Source organism: Tamandua tetradactyla, chromosome 1 (assembly GCF_023851605.1).
Source record: "Tamandua tetradactyla isolate mTamTet1 chromosome 1, mTamTet1.pri, whole genome shotgun sequence".
Taxonomy (NCBI): domain Eukaryota; kingdom Metazoa; phylum Chordata; class Mammalia; order Pilosa; family Myrmecophagidae; genus Tamandua; species Tamandua tetradactyla.
The window spans coordinates 38,904,466-38,929,243 of NC_135327.1; the positions used below are offsets into that span (position 1 = coordinate 38,904,466).

The window sequence follows — 24,778 nt, forward strand, 5'->3', positions numbered from 1 at the left end:
AAAGATAACCAATAAACACATCCTCACCAAAGAGAAATCCCAAACTTTCCCTAAACCCTTGTCCCTCCTCCCATTATTTACCCCTGGAATTGCTGTGCTACTGTTGATGCTTTCCTGTTAAACATAGTATGCAACAGCAGTTTTGCCCATATATCCTGAAATTACAGACTCTTTGTACAAGATTCATATCTTTGCAGTAGTTCATGCAAGAACTTATTTATATTTGTAGTGATAATTGGTGGGACACATGGGTCTTTACAACTCCTTTCAGTCATGTTCACCTTCAATATGGTAATATTACTTATAGACCTGCTAGTGAACCACCTTCACTTCTATCTATTCCCTTATATTTAAGTGCAACCTCATTAGCTGATCATTCACTCTCTGAGTTTTGTTTATGTTTACCATGTTCATAAAACAATATCACACAGTATCTATCCTTTTGTGTCTGGCTTATTTCATTCAGCATTACGTCCTCAAGGCTCATCCATCTTGTCATGTGCTTCAGGACATCATTTCATCTCACTACTGCATAATATTGCATCATATGTATATACTACATTTTGTTAATCCACTTGTCTGTTGATGGGCACTTGGCTTGTTTCCATCTTTGGCAATTGTGAATAATGCTGCTATAAACATCAGTGTGCAAATGTCTGTTTCTGTCACTGCTTTCAGCTGTTCTGGCAATATAACGAGTAGTGGTATTGCTGGGTTATATGGCAATTTGATATTTAGTTTTCTGAGGAACCACCAGACTGTCTTCCTTAGCAACAGTACCATTATATATTCCCACCAGCAGTGCGTAAGTGTCCCAGTTTTTCCACATCCTCTCCAACATTTGTGGATTCCTGTTTGTTTCATAGCAGCCACTTTTATAGGTGTGAGGTAGTATCTCATTGTAGTCTTGATCAGTATTTCCTTTATAGCTAATGAAAATGAGCATCTTTTCATGTGCTTTTGAACCATCTGTATTTGCTCTTCAGACAAATCCTTATTCATATCTTTAGGCTATTTTATAATTGAGTTGTTTGTTCTTTTGTTGTTGAGTTGCTTGATTTATATATATAAGATATGAGACCTTTACTGATATGTGATTTCCAAATATTTTCTCCCATTGAGTTAGCTGTCTCTTCACCTTTTTGAGTGTTTGAAGGCACAAAAGCATTTGATTTTGAGGCGTTCCTATTTATTTATTTTGTTGTTGTTGTTGTTGTTGTGCTTTGGGTGTCAAGTTTAGGAAGCTACCTCCTATTACTAGGTCTTGAAGACATTTCCCTATATTTTTTTCTGGGAGCTTTATGTTACTGATTCTTCTATTTAGGTATTTGATCCACCTTGAGTTAATTTCTGTATAGAATATAAGGTAAGGGTCCTTTTGCATTGTTTTGGCTATTAATATCCTGTTCTCCCATGCCCATTTATTGAAAAGACTATTTTGTCCCAGTTCAGCGGATTTGGGGGCCTTGTCAAAAATCAGTTGACCATAGATTTTGGTGGTCTGTTTCTTCACTCTTGATTCGATTCCACTGGTCAATACTTCTATCTTTGTGCCAGTACCATGCTGTTTTGACCTCTGTGGCTTTATAATAAGTTTTAAAATCAGAAAGTATTAATCCTCCCACTTTGTTCTTTTTTAGGATGTTTTTTAGCTATTCATGGTCTCTTTTTCTTCCAGATGAATTTGGCAACTAGCTTTTCCAAGTCTTCAAAGTAGAGTGTTGGAATTTTGATTGGTACTGCGTTGAACTCGTAGATCAATTTGGGTAAAAATGACATCTTAACTATATTTAACCTTCCTATCCATGAGCAGGGAATGCCTTTCCACCTATTTAGAGCTTTGATTTCTTTTAGCGATGTTATGTAGTTTTCTGTGCACAAGTCTTTTACATTCCTAGTTAAGTTTATTCCTAGATAATTGATTCTTTTAGTTGCTATTTTGAATGGAATTTTTTCCTTAATTGACTCCTCAGTTAGGTCATGCCTTATATATAGTAACAGTACTGATTTTTGCACATTAGTTTATATCCTGCCACCTTGCTGAATTTATTAGCTCAATTAACTTTGTTGTAGTTTTCTCCGGATTTTCTGAATAGTATCATGTCATCTGCAAATAATGAAAGTTTTACTTCTTCCTTTCTAATTTGGATGCCTTTTATTCCTTTTTTCTGCCTGATTGTTCTAGATAGATGTTGAATAATAGTGGTGACAGAGAGTATCCTTGTCTCATTCTTGAACATAGGAGGAAAGCTTTCAGTCTCTCTCCATTGAGTACGATGCTAGCTATTGGTTTTCCACATATGCCCTTTATCATGTTGAGGAAGTTACCTTTGTTTCCTATCTTTTAGAGTGTTTTCATCAGAAAAGGATGTTGAATTTTGTTGAATGCTTTTTCAGCATCAATTGAGATGATCATATGATTTTTCCCTTTTGATTTGTTAATGTGTTGTATTATATTAATTGATTTTCTTCTGTTGAACCGTCCTTGCATTCCTGATATAAACCCCACTTAGTAGTAGTGTATAATCCTTTTAATGTGTTATTGGATTCGAATTGCTAGTATTTTGTTGCGAATTTTTGCATCTACATTCATTTGGGAGATTGGCCCGTAGTTTTCCTTTCATATAGCATCTTTACCCATTTTGGTATTAAAATAAATTAGCTTCTTAAAATGAGTTAGGTAATGTTCCTTTTTCCTCAATTTTTTGGAAAAGTTTGAGCAAGATTGGCGTTATTTCTTTTTAGAATGTTTGATAAATTCCCTTGTGAAGCCATCCGGCCCTAGGCTTTTCTTTGTAGGAACATTTTTGATGACTGCCTGAATCTCCTCACTTGTGATTGGTTTGTTAAGAGCTTCTATTTTTTCTTGAGTCAGTGTAGCTTGTTCATGTATTTCCAGGAATTTGTCCATTTCATCTAAGTTGTCTAGTTTTTTGCATATAGTTGTTATAGTATCCTGTTATGATTTTTTCTTTATTTCTTCAGGGTCTGTGGTAATGACCCCCCTCTCATTTCTAATTTTATTTGCATCCTTTTTCTTTGTCAACCTTGTTAGTGATCCATAGATTTTATTCATTTTCTCAAAGAATGAATTTTTCATTTTATTGATTCTTTTCCCCCCCATTCATTTAACTTTGCTTTAGTCTTTGTTATTTCTCTTCTGTTTGCTTTGGGGTTTGCTATTCTTTTTCAAGTTCCTGTAGCTGAGCAATTAAGTCCTCAATTTTTGCTCTTTCTTCTTTTTAATATAGGTATTTAGGGCAATACATTTTCTTCTCAGCATAGCCTTTGCTGCATTTCATAAGTTCTGATACGCTGTAGTCTCATTTTAATTCATCTTCAGATAGCTACCAATTTCTGTAGCAATTTCTTCTTTGACCCACTGGTTGCTTTAGAGTGTGTTATTGGAGTCTGGGCCAAGATGGCGACTTAGCAATGTGCGTGCTTTAGTTTGTCCTCCAGAACAACTACTAAATAACCAGAATGAGTACAGAACAGCTCCTGGGGGCCTCGTCAGTGACCGAACACACAGCATACCCCAGTCTGGACCACTAAAGGTTAGCAGTCTCAAGTCAAGGTGTTGCCAGAACTTGTGTTCTCCCAAAGTCTGTAGTCTTTGAGTTAAATAACAAGAATTTATTGGCTCATGGTTTCTGAGGCTAGAAGTCCAAAATCAAGGCATCAGCAAGGCAATGCTTTGTCCTCCAAGTCTATAGCGTCCTAGTGCAGGCTTGCTACAATTCTTGGGGTTCCTTGGCCTGTGTCTCTGCCTCCCATCACGTGGCCATCTCTCTCTGTGTCTGCTCTTCTGGTTTCCACTGACTTCTGGCTTCTCATGTGTGGCCTTCTCTGACCTTTGGCTTCTGGTTTCTTCTCTTTATAATCCAGTAATATGGATTAAGACCCACTTTGATTCAATCGGCCACACCTTAATCAAAAACAACATCTCCAAGAGGCCCTATGGTTTCACAACCACAGAAATGCAGATTAAATAGAAGAACATTCTTTTGACGGTACATAATTTAATCCACCACACATATTTTACTAGCTGTATAAATCCTTCAGCAACTTGTTTTTATATACATATTCCTGTTAGTGGGTGCAGATGTTTCCAAATTTTTTCAATTGCAAACAATACTACAATTTAATTTTTAAACGTCTCTGTATATGAGAGCTGCTTTGTTCAACATAGATTTGATAAATCCACAAATGTGAGTCTCATGTGTAATTTTAAACTTTCTAGTAGCCACATTAGAAAATGCAAAAAAAAAAACTGGGGAAATTAATTTTAATTATATATTTCAACACAATATATCCAATATACCCATTTCAACATATAATCAATATAAGCATTAATGAAACATTTTATGTAATTTCTTTCAAATCTAGTGTGTATTTCTCAATGCAGATTAGCCACATTTCAAGTGTTCAATAGCTATATGGCTAATGATTACTGTACTGGACAATGTGTCTCTGAAGGATGTATTTAGAAAGGGAGTTGTGTGTGTTAGTCAGGGTTCTCTAGAGAAACAGAACCACCAGTAGAGATCTGTAAATATGAGATTTACAAAGATATCTCATGCAACCTTGGGAATGGAAGACTGCAAAACCCATAGGGAAGGCAGTGAAGCTGGCAGTTCCGATGAAGGGTCTGGATGATCTCCACAGGAGAGGCAGTGAGAGTCTCTCTTCTCCCTTAAAAGGCTTCAACTGATTGGACTATCTCATGAGAGGAGTGCCTTAGTTGATCGCAGATGTAATCAGCCACAGATGTGATCAACTGACTGATGATTTAATACACCAGCCTTCTGGTTTATCACCCAGCCACGAAATATCCTTGCAGCAACAGTCAGGCCAGTGCTTGCCTCACCAGACAACTGGGCATAATCATTTGGCTAAGTTGACACCAGAATCTTACCACCACATTTTGTCATAGTGTATGCCTGTATTCAACTTCATTTGATACAATAAATGTACTCTCCAAAGTTTATGATGTCCTTCCCAGTAGTGTGATTTGCCTCTCAATCTTTGCCAGTCTGATCGGTGTGAAATAGCACCATGCTGCACTTTTCTTTTGCAATCTGCTATACTTTTTCATGTTTACTGGGTCACCTGGGATTTTTTTCCTAAGAATTGATCATTCTGAGTTGCATTTTTCTCATTGATATGTGTTTATATATTCTAGACATAGACCTTTGGTGGATATCACAGATATATATCACCTTTCAGCCAATGATTAGTCTTTTTATTTGTTGCTGTTTTTGTCATACACAAGTTTAAAATTTTAATGTAGTGATATTTCTCAGTATTTCCCTTCATGTTTTGTTTTCTGTTTTGGTTGCACAATTCTTCCTTGATCCAATGTCAGGAAAATATTTGCCTATTTTCATTTTGAAAGTTTTGAAGTTTTCCTTTTCACATTTAGTTCATTACAGCTGGAATTTCTTCTGTGTTAAGAGTGAGAGAGAAATTTAATTTTTTTCTTTGTCACATGGATTGCCAATTAGCACCATTTATCAAAGTCTGTCAACTACTCACTGATTTCTAATAATACATTGACCTATCCCAAGTTCTTGTATGGATAGGAGTATTTCTAGGGCCTTTGTTCTGCTCCTTGTTTCTGTTTCTGAGCCAAACCACATGCTCTTGATTACTATTTTTTATAATAAATATGATATCTGCTGTAGCAAGACCTCTTCCTCTTCATGTGGCCCTTTAAATTCCTTCTAAATGTTATGACCAATTTCTCAAGTTCTTGGAAATGACTTGTTGGGATTTTGATTGGAATGGCATTGACTTTTTTGATTAATTTGCAGGGCGCAGGGTGGGGGAGAATTTTGACTTTGAAGATAATGAATTTTCCCATCCATGAACATCCATTTCTTTATTGTCAGTAAATGTTTAAAATTTTGCCTTTCATTAAGCTCTTTAAACATAAGACTTTGTCATATAATTTTGCTGTTATTGCAAATGGAATTTTAAAACAAACGATTTTCAAACTGGATTTACCTGGCCTATCAAACATACTGTTGATGTTTTAAATTGCTCATATACAGCAACTTTGCAGAATTTTGGTTCTAACACTTTATCTTTGGAGTCTCTTTTTTCTTTGTAGGCAACCATGTTATCTGCAAAGAATGAACACTTAATTTCTTCCCTTCCAATCTGCTGTTACTCCTTTTTCTTAGTGTCCTCCACCTCCCTTTGTAGACTTAGTGCTCTCAGACCCTGTTGTCCATGTATCTCAATGATTACTTGTGTTTAATTTACATTTATATTCTTTTGTGCCTCTGTGCCTTGCATGTGTCTTTCCTAGGCCTAGGTTTCCCTTATTTCCCCCTCCCCACTCCCATACAAATGGCAGCAACTATGTGAACTTCCTCAACAGGCCCCCAGGAGGAACTATTTTCCACTCCTCTGAGCTATGGGGACATACATACTCTTCACAATGCCATGTAGGTATGTGTATATGTACGTACGTACGTACGTACGTATGTATGTATGTATGTATGTATGTATGTACAGTGTTTCCGGCTTTGGTACCCTCTGTGGGTATGTGAGCACCTTGAGGAAAGTGACTGTGCTTTCTGCACCTTTATATTCCCAGGGACTAGCACTGCAATATCCAACACATGAAGTGTCAAAAAGGCTTGTGAATGAATACATGATAAAGCTGTTGTCTGAACTTCAGCTGTTGGGAGTTGGGAAGGCACAGCCACAGATCTGGAGTTGACTCCTTAACACTGAATTCTGGTGCTTGATTTCATCCATTTCATAGGTATTCATGTTAACCAGACTCACAAAGGTCTGATTTATAAATTGGAAGACCGGTTAATTAACTTTCGTGGCAATACTGCTTTCACCGGGAAAGCAGGATGTGCTGTGACTCTGTGCACCACCTCCCCATGAGCTTGACCCCTTGGAGGCCCCAAAATTGGTCTCAAAGGTGCCTGTTGAGCATAACTGAGCAGAACTTCCACTTCCATCCACTTAGCCACGTCCACCCGCGGGTACTTTTATTTACCTCGTAAAAAGTCTCTTCTTTTTCTTAAAATTTATTTAAGAGGGAAGCTTATATCACTTCTATACATTTTTAAACCAGTGTCATTTGAGATAAATAGAAAGTATATGAAAAGAAAAATATATTATTAAATTTTTGCTGGATAACATGAAAAAGTTAAAATGGGTACAGCCAAATATCCCTAAAGAGTGGGAGAAAGATCAAAGGTGATGGTGGAGTTATACAGAGAAGGTCGGGTTTAACAAACAAGTATGAGTGCTGAATCATTATATTGATATCTCTTTTAATCTCCAGTATCTTACAGCAGCTACAAGACTAAAATTGCAGAATTGTAACCCAGACCAAACTCTGAAGTCTGTTCTACAACTAATTATTGCAATGCGCTTTGAAATTTATTGCCTTTTTTTGTATGTATATTATTTTTCACAAAAAATAACAAAATACAAATAAAAAATTAATTTTTTCGCTGGGTATTTTTGCCTGCTGGGCCCCAAGCCTACTCTATTGTTATTAACAAGTAAGATAAATGTTCTAAAGTGTTAAAGACTAGCAGCAAACCTCGACCTTCTCTGGGCCATCACGAGTCCACACCGACCTCTAGTTAAAGACGGTCACATGGAGGACTCAGCACACCGTGAGCTCTCTACAAACACACAGTTAGTGTCCTACTTGAAGGACCTGATTTTTGTTTTCTTACTGGATGTAAATCTTTTAAAACTGGTTAGATTTGGATTTAAAACTAGAAATGTGTAAGAGAATACAAGATGGTATATATGCAGAGAAAAAGTCTGAAAGGGTATCACCCAAATGTCAAATTACATTTATTGTTGGGAGGTTAGATTTTGTGCGTGTGGAATAATTTTAGATTTACAAAAAGTTGTGAAGATAAAACAGATAGTTCCTGAACATCTCTGACCCCACTATGAGCTTCCCCTAATGGTATCATCTTTTATTACTATGGGACATTTGTCAAAACTAAGAACACTGGTACATTACTATTAACTAAACTCCAACTTAATATGGATTTCACCAGTTTTCCCATTATGTCCTTTTCCTTTTATTTGAGGATACCACATTATTTTCAGGCGTCTCCTCTGGGCTGTGATAGTTTCTCAGTCTTTCGTTGCTTTTCATGACCTTGTCAGTTTTGAGGAGTACTGGCCAGGTGTTCAGTCAAAAGTATTCAATTGGAGTTTGTCTGATGTTTTTTTCATGATTGGACTGCAGTTATGAGATTTTGGAAAAAGCCTCATCACCTCATATTGGGTGGACCTGACACCTGCACGAGTTATCACTGGTGATGCTAACTCAACCATTTGGTTAAAGTGATATCTACTGGATTTCACCACTGAGAAGTTACTTACTTTTTCATTTCCTTACTTTGTTCTTTAGAGGTGAGTCACTAAGTCCAGCCCACAGGCAGAGGGGAAAGAATTAAGTTCCACCTTCTAGAGTGGGGAGTATCTGCATAGTTATTTGGAATTCTGTAAGATTAGTCTCTTTGAAGGTTTGATTTTAAATGCATTTCCCCCTTCTTTCTGCTTCTCTACATTATTTCTCAACAAACATGCATTACTTGACTAATGAAAAGCAAAGCGAGAGATCTGCTGTTTACTGTTACTATTAGGGTTTTTTTTTCTCCTCCACTCTTCAGAATTTGCTTTAAGAAAACCCCAAACTCAAAGGACTGGGGGGAAAACATGTCTATCTGCCATTTTTTTTCATATGAGATATATACAAATACTCAGAGAAATGCCACAGATAGTGTGCCTGCTGTCCTAGAACCACTGTGCCTCACAATAGGGTGGGGTTACCTGGAGGGTTTCCCTGCTAATCAAGTCCTGTTGGCTCCCACCCATTGGTTTCATTGCTCAGCTCTTTAAACAAACCACCCCATCCCAGGTTTGGCAATTCCACTCTACCCTCCACCACCCTCCCCAACTGCCAGTAGTTGCAAGCATTTCATTCAGAAATAGTTCAACTGATGTTCTTGGTTGGAAAAAAAATTTTTTTTATTAAGAATGCAATTTATTTATTTAATTTCGAAGGCTTAATGTTTATTCAATGACCATGTGGTAAGGGACAGGCCTGGTATTGCCTGTTGCCTTTCCCTGGAAGCCACAAATATATCCTGTGCTCAGGACCAGTTTATCGATCTGGTGGGATAAAACACAATCTCCTAGTAGATAGGAGGGTTGCTGGTACATTCCTTCCCCTATTATCCCAAATTTGTATGTGTGAATTTCCCTTTTATTGAAACCATGTTTTGATATAAAATTCACATACCATACAATTCACCTATTTAAAGTAGACATTTCAATGGATATTGGTATATTCACAGAATTGTGCAACCACCTCCACAACCAATTTTACAACATTTTTATTATTCCTACAAAAAAAAGCCAACCTGTACCTATTAGGAGTCATTCCCTTTCCTTCCTCTCCCCAGCCCCAATGCCCTCAGGCCTAGGCACCTACAAATCTTTTTGTCTCTAAGGATTTTCCAATCTTAGACATTTCATATAAACGAATCATACAATATGTGATCTTTTGTGACTGGCTTCTTTTACTTAGTATCATCTTTCCAAGGTGCATCCATGTTGCAGTGTACCTCAGTGCTCCAATTTTACTGAGGAATGATATTCTATTATATGGATTCACTGTATTTCACGTAGTTATTCGTAAGTTGATGGACACTGGAGTTCTTTCTACTTTTGGCTATTGTGAATAATGCTATGAACACTTGTATACAAGATTTTATATAGACGTGTTTTTTCATATCTCTAGGAGTGGAACTGCCAACTCATATGGCAGCTCTATGTTTAACCTTCTGAAGAACTCCTAAACTGCTTATCAAAGTGGCTGCACCATTTTACATTCTCACCAAAAAGTATAAGGTTTCCAGTTTCTCCACATCCTTCCCAACACCTGTTATTTTCAGTTTATTATTCTTATAGACACATATTGGGTGTGAAATTTTATCCTGTGGCTTTGATTTGTATTTCCCTGATGGCTAATGACACTGAGCATCTTTTCACGTGCTTATTGGCCAACTGTATATCATCTTTGGAGAAATGTCTATTCAATTGTTTGGCCCATTTTTTAATTGGGCTGTTTGCTTTTTTTTTTTTTTCGGTTGTGAGAGTTCTTTACATATTCTGGATACAAGTCTCCAAAGCATTATTAGACATATGCTTTGTAAATATATTCTCCTAATCTGTGGTTTGTCTTTTCTTGACAGTGTTCTTTGCAGCACAAAAGTTTTAATTTTGATGAAGTCCATCTATCAACTTTCTCTTAGTACTTTTGGTGTCATATCTAAGAAATTACCTAATCCAAGGTCATGAAGATCTGACTTTTAGGATCAGCTTGTCAATTTCTGAAAGAAGTCAACTGGAATTTTGATGAGATTGTGCTCATTATGTTAGCAACACTTAAAAGTGAATATGCTGGGGGTGCATGGGTGGTTCAGTGGTAGGATGCTCATCTTTCATGTGGGAGACCCAGGTTAGATCCTGGACTATGCACCCCCTGCCAAAAAAGAAAAATGAATATGCTGGTTCCTATTTATGTCATAGAATTTCACTTGAACAGCAATGTGTTTCCAAGTTTTCATGTTAAACAATTAAAAAGGACATGCTTATTTTGGACCTCACGTACGAACAAAAGATTTCAATTTGTTTAAAGACTTTTATTTTCAACAAATGTTATAACTTATTAATCATAAAAATCATCAAAATCATCAGGGGATGTGTTATGGCTTTTAGGACGTAAAGCAGCTTCAATTTCTGAGTCACTGTCGTCGGACTCACCCCAGAAGGCTGTAAGACAAAATGAGACAGCTATTTAACATTTCTGTACTCTGATGAGTCCAGCTTAAGAGTTTAGGAAACAGCTCAACAGTACTGGTCAATTGTAACATTGGCCTGCATAAGACCTGCCAGGGATTCCACATGATGTACCTGACCAGTCCCACCTGGATTGTATGTCAGCACTGTACACACCTATACAACTCACAACTTCTTCCATACATTGTTTGGAAAATAGTCTGTGGAATACTTCCTTTTCTGGTATGCTGTACCCAACTCTTTACTGGAGGATGGGGGATTTAAAATCAAGGTTCACATGGAAGCAAGATAACCTGGGGTGCTTTTATCAGGGTCTGATAAAAACCTCAGCCACTCCTTCACTTTTTTTATTAATGTGACTCCCTACACATACACATCGCTATATCTATACATACATACACACAAAGGTAGATATGTGATTCCACCATCGAACTACCCATGCACCCACGCTTTCATTTTTATCCCCCTTGGTTCTTTATAAGAACAGAGAAGAGAGGGGAAAGACACAATGGGGGAATAAATATTGATATCTACCCTGAGACAAGGACTTGGGCACACACTGTTTATTTGGGTGGTAACCCCAGGACAATGGGGAGGGCAGTGGGAGAGGTGTGTGAATGAGCAGGTGCAAGCAGCAGACACCTGGGGCCCAATTCTGCCGGGGACCCTCTGTGAGACTTGTGGAACACACAGATCAGAAAGTGGAATTATTTATTCACCAATTCCCACCTCTTGTTGGCTGAGGGTTGTTGTGGAGGTATCAACTCCTTGGCACTCCAAACAGCTCCATGAGGGTTGAGCATGTGCCAGTTGCCAGAAAAGATACACAGCTGCTTAATGTAGGAAGCTGCAGGCATGGTTTTATGAACTGTAGCCTCCAGGGTCATCTGACAGGATGTGGTGGGGGCACCAACAGCATCTGTCACGTTGACAATCTCCATGACTACTAATGTCTATATAGCACAAATGAGGGTCCACTTCTTTGTAAACCCACTTAGTCCATGCACCAACTTGGTAAGGTAAGTATTAATATCTCCACTTTATTGGGCAAACTGAGGTTTAGAAGGATAATTGGCCACAATCACAGCATGGGCAGTGGTCAAGTCAGAAGCCTCCTGCTCCACCATCCTCCCCAGGTTGTCTGACTCAAAATCTATGCCCTCAATTACAACCCACTAGAGATCGGCTTAAGGAGACAGGAGTAGAGAGAGCCCAGCTCAGCAGGGGATAATGCCACACATATAGAAGAAGGGTCAGATTCCACCTGTGAGCTGAAGGGCCACGGGGGAAAGGAACTTCATTCAGAAGGAACAGCATGAGCAAAGGCACAGAGGCACAAGTATGCTATTCCTGGAGAAAGCCAATGTGGCTAGACCCAAAGAAGACAGGACTTGGGAGGTACTGAGCTGGAAAGTAGGGATAGGATCAGACCACAGAAGGATAAAACTTAGATTCATCCTGCAGGTGGTGGAAAGGCACCAGCAATTCTCTTTTGGGTGTATGGTCTGGAAATTGAACCCAGGTCTCCCACATAACAGGTGAGAATTCTACCACTGAACTACCCATGTATCTACCAGCAATTCTTAAGTAGGAAAGAAAGTAGGTTAAGTTAGGTTTCGGATGCTGGTGGTCAGGCAGAGGACAATTAGGTGTTGGGAAAGGGCTGGATGTGAGGACACCAGTACAAGTCTACTGCGAGAGCCCTGTCTCTCATGAGCAGTGGGTATTTGTGGAGTTGGCTGTGAGAATACGGAGAGAGGAAAGAAGCATCTTGTAGGCAGAATATGCCAGTCTTGATAATTAAACATGTACGTCAGGATCTCTTGCAATTTCATCCTCGCAAATTAAAATGCTATGCAATGTGGCTCATCTCACACATGCGTGTACAGGTCCCAGATCTTTGTTACTGCAGAATGAGGTTGTAAGAAGCAGGAATGGATACCCTCAGAGTTAAAATCACTCCGGGCAGAATTGCAAGAACCAGGCCACTAATCACAAATCTGTTTCCCCTTACTTTGCTATGGGCACAGAAAACAAATACATGTCACAAGTCCTTTGGTTAAAATACAAAATGAAAATCTTGTCTCCATTTATTTCTCTTACCTTTAAACTTTAAATTGGTAGTTAGTTTCTTTTTGTTTTCATGCCTGTAAAATAAAGAAAACAGCTTAAGCGTTGAAGAAAAAGAAAAGGCAATCAGACTAATGTTTTCACAATGAGCTAGTCTGGGGAAAAGCATGTGCTAGTGGTCACTAAAAGGCTAGATGTTTTTCACTGACTCCTGCCATTTCAAAAGCAAAAGGCAAATGACAAGCCTCAAGTCTGACTAGGACAAGAGAGGACTTGCTGACACAGGGCGGGAGGTCCCTATCTGACGGTACCCTCGGCCCCATTCATCCAGAGAGCCCTGTGGAGACCTCTTTAGGCCTCTACCACTGGGTTCCCAGCTGCCTGGAACTCATCGTGCCCTTGGCTTGTTCTGCTCCTATGCAAACTGCATGCCCAGGTTGCTGCTAGTGAGTGACACTATGGTAGAGAAGTGGAGGCCCGATTTCCAGTTCCTCTAAAAAACACTAATGTATAAAGAGAAGCTAAAAGTGAGTTATCTGAAGTAGAAAGTTCAAGATATTCAAATATGAGGAAAGTTTGGGTAGGAACTTAAAATACTTCAGAGTCAAACCGCTGATATCGATACCTACAGTTTAGCAAAGAAGTCTCAAATAAAGTCACAATTTACTTAATTAAAAACACTAACAGCCCACAGTGGCTGGCAGCTGGGGAGGCACTTCGTTGTGGGCCTGCTCCCTCAAGATGACGGCCACTAATGATGCTGCGGCTTTGGAGAAGTGACTGTAGGCAATGGGCAGTGGATCCGCTGGGGAATTCCCGAAGCCATGATTGTGGAAGATGTAGATTCCTTCATGAAACAGTCTGGGAATGAGACTGCAGATACAGTACTAAAGAAGCTGGATGAAGTACCAGAAGAAAAGAAGGCTAAAAGGTCAGATTCCTGAAATTAACTAGACTCGAGAAATTCTGAAATACATGCATAAGAAAAAAGAATCTACCAATTGATCAGAGACCAGATTCCTATTGGCCAATAGCCTATACTGCACAGCTTCAGTTTCTCTTACTGATAAAGTGTGTCTGTGGTTAGGGGCTAATGTAATGCTTGAATATGATATTGATGAGGCACAGGCATTGTTGGGAAAGAATTTATCAACTTCCTTAAAGATTCTTGATTCTCTTGAGGAAGATCTTGACTTTCTTCGAGATCAATTTACTACCACTGAAGTCAACATGGCCAGGGTTTATAATTGGGATGTAAAAAGAAGGACAAAGATGATTCTTATTTTAAATATCCCCAAACTTATCCTTAAAGATTGATCTGACTGATTTTTTAACAGCATGAATAGCATTTTATTTATTTACAAAAACAAATTTAGTTGAAAATATTTTATAAAATAAGCAGGTTCAAAATTTTTTTCACATCTCAAAGAAATTAATCCTGCTTTTGTCATTTTTTCTTTTCTGTCGTAAGAAAATTCTTTGCTGAAATGGCTGAAAACTGTGAGGTATGCTATGGAAGCTGTATACTGGACACTAGCACATTTTACTTCTTTACTGGCTGATGTTGCTCTCATTCGATGTGGTTAAGTCAGTTTAGAGGTAGGAAAGATAGACAATTTGAATAGCTGCATTCTCTTTAGTACATGTGGGGTTTTCAAGCATTGTCCTCTGTTGCAGTGAATTTGTCTTACAGAAATGGGGTTTCAAGATTCACTGGTTAACCAATAACTATCTATTGTAATATTCTGGACTTCTCAGGAAGTGGTAATTTGCCAAAACAGTAAGAGGACTATTGAGGCTATACTTTTCCTTATCCCAAATAAGTGTAGCTACTTTGTTAATGTCAATATAAAGGAGATCTTGGCCAGTATGAATTCACTTAAAACTCTTGGCTAAGGAAATTTTGCATTTCTTAACAATTCTTCAAATCAGCTTAAGAGGAATATTAAGGTAAATGTAAATCTGCAGTGGAAAAAGTTGTGCACTTTTTTTATTCATGATAAAACCTCATAAGACTGCTAGGAAATCCCTGTGAAAAGCCATTGGTAGTGACCAGGACTGGGTGATACAGAATCTGGTAAACACACAAACATATTATTTCATCTCCAGGTGGTAAAAAAATATATTTGTACAATGTTTTGTACTTGTATTTCATGATGCTAAAACAATGAAATTAAAAAAAGACTAACAGGTGGTAGAGAAAAAGGAAAGCATCACGAGCACCTATGCTGAGGTTTCTGCACACCAAACACATGAAATGTTAAATGTCTGTGGCATCTTGGACCCAGTCACTTCATTAATGCAAAGAAACAAGAAACAAAGAAAGCCTCTAAATGTTCTCAAATTGACTGTAGTGGTGAATGCATAACTACACACTAAGAACCACTGACTGTACACCTAGGATGGACTGTATGTTGTGTGAATAAAATAAAAAAAAAAAATCAATCAGAAGGCACTAGCTCATTCTTCCTATACCAAATTTACTATGTGTGACAGATCACCATATCTTTAGGAATACCCAGAAAAGGCAACTAACTCAACAAAAGGCTCATCAATGATGCTATATGTAGACAAGTTAAGAGAATCAGTTCAGGAGGTCAAGAGGAAATATTCTAGGAATCGTTAAATAAGCTTAGGGTATGAACTGGGAGTTTCCAACTATTGAGGACAAAAAGCTGGAGTAGTATGTATCTGTATTTTCTCCCACAAGCCATTCTGTACATTATCACGAGTTTATTGTTCTAAAATTAAAATTTGATCATGTTCCTTCTTTCCTGAAAAAGCTTTGCTAAAATAAATGTGGTAATACTGTTAAAAGCTGGTATATCTGGATATCTGGGAAGAGGGGATACTGGAGTTCTCTGTATTATATTTGCAACTTTCCTGTAAGCTTGAAATTATTTCAAAATAAGTTAACAAAAAAAGAAAGCAGTGTTTAGTAGATTTTGCAGGTTTTTTACTTTATCAGGTTTTGCAAATTTAATGAAAACGAGTCACCTCTGGAAACATCATTCAAAAGTATTACATTTAAATTCTTTAAGGTTTACATTGAATGATCAAAAGATATTAAAAAAGAAACTTTTGTCTATAGCTCAATATTTTGATTTGTTTGTGATTTTGACAAAATATTAGCTTGCTGTTACATTTACAGATTATTTCGTTAAACAGAATCCACTCTTTGAGATGAAGAATGCCTTAAAAAAGACACCCTTACCCACTGCCACATGCTGCCGCTGCTCTTCAATTCAGTTCAAGAAATCCCATGAATTTATCGTTTCCTTCCCTATTCCCCAAATCTGGTGCATCTATGGCTTAAATACCTGCCTTTTGCCTGAGTTGCCATAATTGACGTTTTACTTCAAGCTTTTAATTTTTTTCATTAAATTAAATTCAACTAAGACATCATTTTCTTGGCTCAGTATCTGTCAAAGCTCTCTTTAAGCTCAGTGCCTGCTTCTTTATTTGCCATGATGGACTAGTGAGTGGTTCATGGCTATTTCTCCATAAAGAGGGGAGGGCCCTTAGGATCATGTGAGAGGGCCCAGCAGCCAGCTGACAGTCACAGAGGCTGCCAGTGAGGTGGACACCAATCACATCAGCCCATAAGAAACCATCTTACAAATGCATACACGTGCACACACATAGGTGCACACAGGAAATAAATGCAACCATGAGTTGCGCCACTATTCACTCTTTTTCCATTAGGTGAACACAGGTCTGTGTTGGAGAGGAGAGGCAACCATAAAAATGCTGGGAGGAGTACAAAGAGAGGCTAACTTGCCACCTGTGGTCCAAACCCATAGAACCACAGGGCTGGGAAACAGGCAAGATCGCACTGGATGGGATAACTGAGAGTGTGAAGGTGGGCCGTGAAGGTGATCGACAGGGGTGGGCAATGGGGGTGGCTGGAGAATCCCTAAGAAAGCGTAGTACCTCAGGGACTGTGCTTTGAAAGACAATGGATTTCCCAGGCTGGCACTGAGGAGCCACCTGTGGTGGGATGTGACAGTGGGTGACCTAGATGAGATAAGAGGTACAGGCATTCTGGCTAGGTATCCATGGGTCACTTTTCTGAGCTCCAGAACCACGTCCAAAGCCCACTTGGTTGCTCCACCTGGCTGCCTCAAAGGCAACCCACAGTCAACTTAGCCGCCCACCACCAAACTTACGAACTGCTCTCTCCCAGCGTGGTCCCACCCCCACCAAACTGGGCCCTTTCTTTTGTCTCTGCAAATAGCACTCTAGTCCCTCCCAGTCTCCTTCTCACTCCTTTCCCCTCTACCACCCAGTCAGTACCTTGGTTCTGCTACATTTACCTCCCACCATCTCCCTGGGTCCTTCAGTATTTCCATACACACTGTCACCTCTCTGGTCAACAAAGCCAGCATCTCTTGTCTGGACCTCTACAATAGCTTCCTGATGGGGGATCCACATCCATGCTGCCCACCTATGATTCATTTCCACCCTGGCAACAAGCGTGAGCTTTTCAAAACACAAATCTGATCACTCCACTTCCTTGTTTAAAAATCTTTGACGCCTTCTCATTGCTTGTGGCACAAAGACCTAAATTCTGAACAGGGCCTCAGGGATGGATCGCCCTAGACTGAATCCTGCTGTAGCCTGCCTTCCTGTTCCCTATCCCTGCCCCTCCTCCCATTTAGTCCTAATCACAGTTACTGCTCTACAAACATTTGTGTAACTAACTGACGAGTGACTCCTCTCCCTCTAGACTGAAAGTTCTGTGAGGGTAGCCACCACACCTATTTCAGCTCACATGGGTAACCTGCCACTTGGCACTTAGCAGGTGCTCAACGATTATGTGTGGAATGGATGGAGAAACCTCACTCAACAGAGCCTTGCATAAAGGTACTCGATCAATATTTGATGAGGAATTATTTGACTTACGTATTTCTACTTAATATATGACTTCAGAATTAGGATGCTCAATTTTGGCTTCCTTACTGACAAAGGAAAAGCCCAAACCAAATCAAACAAAATAAAATGCCAAAGGGCAAGAGAAACAAGGGGGAAAAAGAGCCACCTGTGATGATGCTGTAAACATTTCCATGTAAAAATCACCTATGTAAGCAAGTGTTTGGTAGTCACACAACTGACTCATCAAGAGCGAGATAGGCAGCAACACAGTCCCAACTGTGGAGGTGACCTTCCAGTCTGCACAGGGCATGCAGGCAAGAACGAATTCCTGAGCCACATCTCCACAAGGCCACTTGAACTTGCTTCTGTTTGTCCTTTGGTTGTACAGAGTGGCTTTGAGAACATTTAAGCCACAAGAGTCAGTAAACATCCGGTGAAATGTGAATTAATTTTGTAATGGATTATTAATGGTCTATTTATTACTTTTCTTACAGAAATGTGTTGCAGAACTAAATGCATGCAACTCACCCATTGAGAAAGATGGAGGAGGCTTCCACATTTTTCCTATGTCTGCCTACCCCTCCACATCTCAGGGCCATTTATTTTTCCCTTTGGAAACTATCTCTGATACTCAAATCAAAGCCCACATGACACTGCAATTCAAGATTGATTTTTCTTTTGCATGGGCAGGCACCGGCAATCGAATCTGGGTCTCTGGCACGGCAGGCCAGAACTCTGCCTGCTGAGCCACCGTGGCCTGCTCATTATAATTCTTTGGGTCCACATTTCTTTCTCTAGGTTACAACTGTTGTAAAAAGCTAAAGCATGGCCAACAGTCATAGTGTGAGAACGTTCCCTGCAGTGCTGGGTTGAAGTTTTTTTTAAATTAATTTAAAAAAATTTTTTTAAATATCAAAAAAACCAAACGCAAACATCCTTAACTTTTGATCATTCCATTCTCTATATATAATCAGTAATTCACAATATCATCACATAGTTGCATATCATCATCATGATCATTTCTTGGAATATTTGCATCTATACAGAAAAAGAAATAAAAAGAAAACAGAAAAAAAGTCATACATACCATACCCCTTACCCCTCCCTTTCACTGATCACTACCATTTCAATCTAAATTTATTTTAACATTTGTTCCCCCTATTATTTATTTTTATTCCATATGTTTTACTCGTCTGTTGATAAGGTAGATAAAAGGAGCATCAGACACAAGCTTTTCACAATCACACAGTCACAATGTGAAAGCTAAATCATTATACAATCATCTTTAAGAAACATGGCTACTGGAACACAGCTCTACATTTTCAGAAAGGTCCCTCCAGCCTCACCATTACCAGACTAACAAGGTGGTATCTATTTAATGCGAAAGAATAACCTCCAGGATAACCTCTCGACTCTGTTTGGAATCTCTCAGCCATTGACACTTTATTTTGTTTCATTTCACTCTTCCCTCTTTTGATTGAGAAGGCTTTCTCAATCCCTTGATGCTGAGTCTCAGCTCATTCTAGGATTTCTGTCCCACGTTGCCAGGAAGGTCCACACCCCTGGGAGTCATGTCCCACGTAGACAGGGGGAGGGCAGTGAGTTTGTTTGTTGTGTTGGCCGGAGAGAGAGGCCACATCTGAGCGACAAAAGAGGTTGTCTTGGGGGTGACTTTTAGGCCTAATTTTAAGTAGGCTTGACCTATCCTTTGTGGAGTTAAGTTTCATCTGAACATACCCCAAGATTGGGGGCTTAGCTTATAGCTTTGGTTGTCCACACTGCTTGTGAGAATATCAAGAATTCAACTTGGGGAAGTTGAATTTTGTCCCTTTCTCATCATTCCCCAAAGGGGATTTTGCAAACACTTTTTTATTGACTGTTCAAATCACTCTGGGATTTATCGGGGTATCACTCTGGACGAACCAACAAAATCTCATGTCCTACTCAAGGTTCCATGTACTTATAGTGTTCAATTAAGCTGTCTACATAAGTTATATTAGGAAATGTACTAGTTAAAATATAAATTTTATTCCAAATAATAAACATTTTTTGCTTTGGTGTAACACATAAGTTAAAATTTTTAAATATTAATTACCATGTATTTTCAGCACCCTGCAGTAATGGCATTCCTTTGTTCTTCCTCATGCAAAAACATTTTTTAAATTTGTACATTTAGTCACTATCATTACATGCTCTAGGCATTGCTATATTATACCGCTCAGTCTTTATCATCTATCTTTCTTTCTGATTTCATTTGTGCCCCCAGTCCTCCTCCCTCTATCGCTTTCACTTTCAGCTTCATTCAGTGTTTTAACATAATTGTATTACTGTTAGGTAGTATTGTGCTGTCCATTTCTGAGTTTTTACATTCAGTCCTGTTGCACAATCTGTATCCATTCAGCTCCAATTACCCAATATCTCACCCTATTTCTATCTCCTGATGGTCTCTGTTACCAGTGAAATTCTCCAAGTTTATTCAAATGCCAGTTCATATCAGTGAGACCATGCGGTATTTGTCCTTTTGTTTCTGGCTAATCTCACTCAGCATAATGTCCTTAAGGTCCATCCATGTTTTTACACACTTCATAACTTTATTCTGTTTTACAGCTGCATAATATTCCTTTGTATATATATACCAGAGTTTGTTGAGCCACTTGTCTGTTGATGGACATTTTGGCTGTTTCCATCTCTTCGCAACTGTAAATAATGTTGCTATAAACACTGGTGTGCAAATGTCCATTTGTGTCCTTGCCCTCATGTCCTCTGAGTAGATATCTAGCAATGGTATTGCTGGGTCATATGGCAATTCTATATTTAGCTTTTTCAGGAACTGCCAAACTGCCTTCCACAGTGGTTGCACCATTTGACATTCCCACCAACAGTGGACAAGTGTGCCTCTTTCTCCACATCCTCTCCAGCACTTGTCATTTTCTGTTTTGTTGATAATGGCCATTCTGGTGGGTATGAGATGATATCCCATTGTGGTTTTGACTTGCATTTCCCTAATAGCCAGGGAAGTTGGGCATCTCTTCACATGCCTTTTGGTCATTTGTATTTCCTCTTCTGAGAAGTGTCTGTTCAAGTCTTTTTCCCATTTTGCAATTGGATTGGCTGTCTTTTTGTTGTTGAGTTGAACAATCTCTTTATAAATTCTGGAAACTAGACCGTTATCTGATATTTTGTTTCTAAATATTGTCTTCCATTGTGTAGGCTGTCTTTTTACTTTCTTGATGAAGTTCTTTGATGGGCAAAAGTGTTTAATTTTGAGGAGTTCCCATTTATTTATTTCTTCAGTGCTCGTGCTTTGGGTGTAAGGTCTAGGAAACCGCCTCCTAGTATAAGATTTATAAGATATATCCCTACATTTTCTTCTAACAGTTTTATGGTCTTAGATCTAATGTTTAGGTCTTTGATCCATTTGGAGTTAATCTTTGTATAGAGTGTGAGATATGGGTCCTCTTTCATTCTTTTGCATATGGATATCCAGTTCTCTAGGCACCATTTATTGAAGAGACTGTTCTGTCCCAGGTGAGTTGGCTTGACTGCCTTATCAAAGATCAACTGTCCATAGATAAGAGGATCTATATCTGAACACACTAATCGATTCCATTGGTCAGTATCTTTATGCCAGTACCATGCTGTTTTCACCACTGTAGCTTCATAATACGACTTAAAGTCAGGTAGCATGAGACCTCCGACTTCATTTTTTTTTTTTTTTGCAGGATATTTTTAGCTATTCAGGGCACCCTGCCCCTCCAGATAAATTTGGTTATTGATTTTTCTGTTTCTGAAAAGTAAGCTTTTGGGATTTTAATTGGTATTGCATTGAATCTATAAATCAATTTAGGTAGAATTGACATCTTAATTATATTAAGTCTCCCAATCCATGGACACGGTATGCCCTTCCATCTATTTAGGTCTTCTGTAATTTTTTTTTAACAATTTCTCATAGTTTTCTTTGCATAGGTCTTTTGTCTCTTTAGTTAAATTTATTCCCAAATATTTTATTCTTTTGGTTGCAATTGTAAATGGAATTCTTTTCTTGATTTCCCCCTCAGATTGTTCATTACTAGTGTATAGAAACACTACAGATTTTTCAGTGTTGATCTTGTAACCTGCCACTTTGCTGCACTCATTTATTAGCTATAGTAGTTTTGCTATGATTTTTTTAGGGTTTTCGACATATAGTATATCATCTGCAAACAGTGAGAGTTTTACTTCTTCCTTTCCAATTTTGATGCCTTGTATTTCTTTTTCTTGTCTAACTGCTCTGGCTAGAACTTCCAACACAATGTTGAATAACAGTGGTGATAGTGGACATCCTTGTCTTGTTCCTGATCTTAGGGAGAAATTTTTCAGTTTTTACCCATTGAGGATGATGTTAGCTGTGGCCCTGGGGCACACTGTGCCATTCTTGTTGTAAAGCCTTGCCACTCCGGCATGATGTGCTTGCAGCAAACCCAAGAATCTATCCCCTCCCTGGTCTTTCCTGGGTAACTCTTTAAATCCAAATAGCAGACTTGGTATTTCTTCCCTCAAGATTTATAATTAAATAGGCAGTCCCACTTTAAATTAAACCATTTTCTGGGAACATATCACAGACAATTGATCGAGTAAATTACATGCAACCACATTCTGCTGCTCTTATTACAACGAGACAATTATCTCTGCAGAATTTCCAGTTATGTTTGGTAGTATTTTTCCTAACTGTACAGTGAACACAATGATCCACCAGGGAGAAACTCAAATGTTAACATATTGGCTTTATCAGGTATCTTCTCTCTATCCATCAAGATATCTTATTTTTTGAGGCATCTTTGTAACTGCTTATAAGTTCCTTTGCTATTGATAAACTAATTTAAGATAATTCTTACCAAAGTCATTTGTTCTCATCCTTGTTAAACATAAGGCATGTTAAGGTTAACCAGGGCCTTAACAGAGCAAGTTTTGTTCTAAGAGCTGCACTTGGTAGTGTGAACACCCTGTGTGTATAATGGTGGTGTCACAGCAGTGAAATAACAGTAAATCCTAGGAATTCCAACTAACATCCCCTTTATATGCACCCAGAAATAGCCTCTTTTGGGTTGTGCTCAGGTTGTAATTGCTGAATTCTGTTAATCAAGATGGCACAGAACATTCACAAAGAGATCTTTATAAACAACCAAAAGCCAAGTGCATTAGTTAGGGTTCTTAGAGAAACAGAATCAACAGGGAATACTTGCAAATATAAGATTTATAAAAGTGTCTCACGTGACCGTGGGAACACAGAGTCCAAAATCCACAGGGCAGGCTGTGAAGCCAACTATTCCGATGGAGGGTCTGGACAAACTCCACAGGAGAGGCTCAGTCGCCGAAGCAGGAAGAGAGCCTGTCTCTTCTGAATTCTCCTTAAAAGGCTTCCAGTGATTAGACAGAGCATCATTCATTGCAGAAGACACTCCCCTTGGCTGTTTACAAATGGAATCAGCTGCGGATGTAGCTGATGTGATCATGATCTAATTCTGTGAAATGTCCTCACCGCAAAAGACAGGCCAGCACTTGCTCAACCAGACAAACAGGTACCACCACTTGGCCGAGTTGACACATGAAGCTGACCATGACACTTCACCCCTTGTCAACTTGGCAGCTATACATATCACCTTAAACCATACCTAATTTCTAAATAAAATACATTAAAACACACATTTTTTTCTTTCACCTAACAATACTCAACTGTCCTGCATATAACTGGAAACACAGTAACTCTCTCCAGAAAAGGGTGCAAGTCCTTGGGTAATATTCATTCTTAAACTTGATATCTTACAACTTAAATAGTATAACAGGAACAAAATAGCATCACAGTCCTCGTTTCTGTAACTGATCATGTGGTCATAGTTCATATTTATCACTACCTTCTTCCACTACCCATTCCATATTCCCTTCACTCAGCAAGCACTTCAGTTAGCCGTGGTTCTTTGCCTGGTGGGGTGACCCAAACCTTCATTCCTGAAGTTTCAGACCCATTGGCAGTCCTGCGTGGATTGGGTAGTTGCAGTTTTCCACTAATTTTAATCACAGGGCATGGTACTATTTAAAGACACCCTAGGGTATCTCCTATATTCCAAGAAAACTCTTCTTTACCTCCATTGTATAGTTGCAGTCCTATTTCCCCCTGACAGTCAGAATCAATCACCCCAGACAATAATGCAATCCCTTTCTTGGTTTGTTGATCCAGGGGCATGAGTAACCCAAAGTGACCAGGTGGCAGTCTTAGATTCCAGTTCAACGGAATCGTTGTTTCTCCCTGTGGAAGCACTCCTCCTTTTGGAACTAAAACCTGTAGATCAGCAGAGCTCAGTGCTGCAGGGACAGGAAGCAAAAATTTTCCTAGTGGATCACTAGGGGTAATAGTGAGTGGTGCCACTCTCATTTCCACTCCTTGGTTCCTGGACCCATGAATTCTGGCTATGGGAGAAACAGCACCATACCGTGGACACTGATTCAGAGCATGTACAGCTTCCTGGAGAACATTACCCCAGCCTTTCAAGTTTTTGCCACCTAGTTGGCACCGTAATTGAGTTTTCAAAAGGCCATTCCACCGTTCTATCAATCCAGCTGCTTCTGGATGATGGGGAACATGGTAAGACCAGACAATTCCATAAGCATGTGCCCATTTCCAAACTTCATTTGCTGTGAAGTGTGTTCCTTGATCAGAAGCAATGCTATGTGGAATACCATGATGATGGATAAGGCATTCTTTAATCCCACAGATGGTAGTTTTTGCAGAAGCATTGCGTGCAGGGAAAGCAAACCCATATCCAGAGTATGTGTCTATTCCAGTTAGCACAAATCGCTGCCCCTTCCATGAAGGGAGTGGTCTGATGTAATCAACCTGCCACCATGTAGATGGCTGGTCACCTCGGGGAATGGTGTCATATTGGTGCCTGAGTGTGGGTCTCTGCTGCTGGCAGAATGGGCACTCAGC

The 24,778-nt window shown here is 39.0% G+C and overlaps 1 protein-coding gene and 1 pseudogene across 2 annotated transcripts in view; one reads left to right on the forward strand and one right to left on the reverse strand.

The window, feature by feature from the left end:
• Nucleotides 1-10,697: 10,697 nt before the first annotated feature.
• KIZ (kizuna centrosomal protein) overlaps nt 10,698-24,778 on the reverse strand; it is a 172,817-nt gene continuing 158,736 nt past the window's right edge. For both annotated transcript variants that reach the window (XM_077114714.1, XM_077114710.1), the window contains 2 exons: nt 12,973-13,016; nt 10,698-10,842 (listed from right to left, as the gene is read on the reverse strand). In XM_077114714.1, the coding sequence (XP_076970829.1) occupies nt 10,739-10,842; nt 12,973-13,016 (148 nt within the window). In that variant the 3' untranslated portion in view covers nt 10,698-10,738. The remainder of the gene's footprint in view (nt 10,843-12,972; nt 13,017-24,778) is intronic.
• On the forward strand, nt 13,707-14,256 carry LOC143678268 (prefoldin subunit 3 pseudogene; annotated as a pseudogene).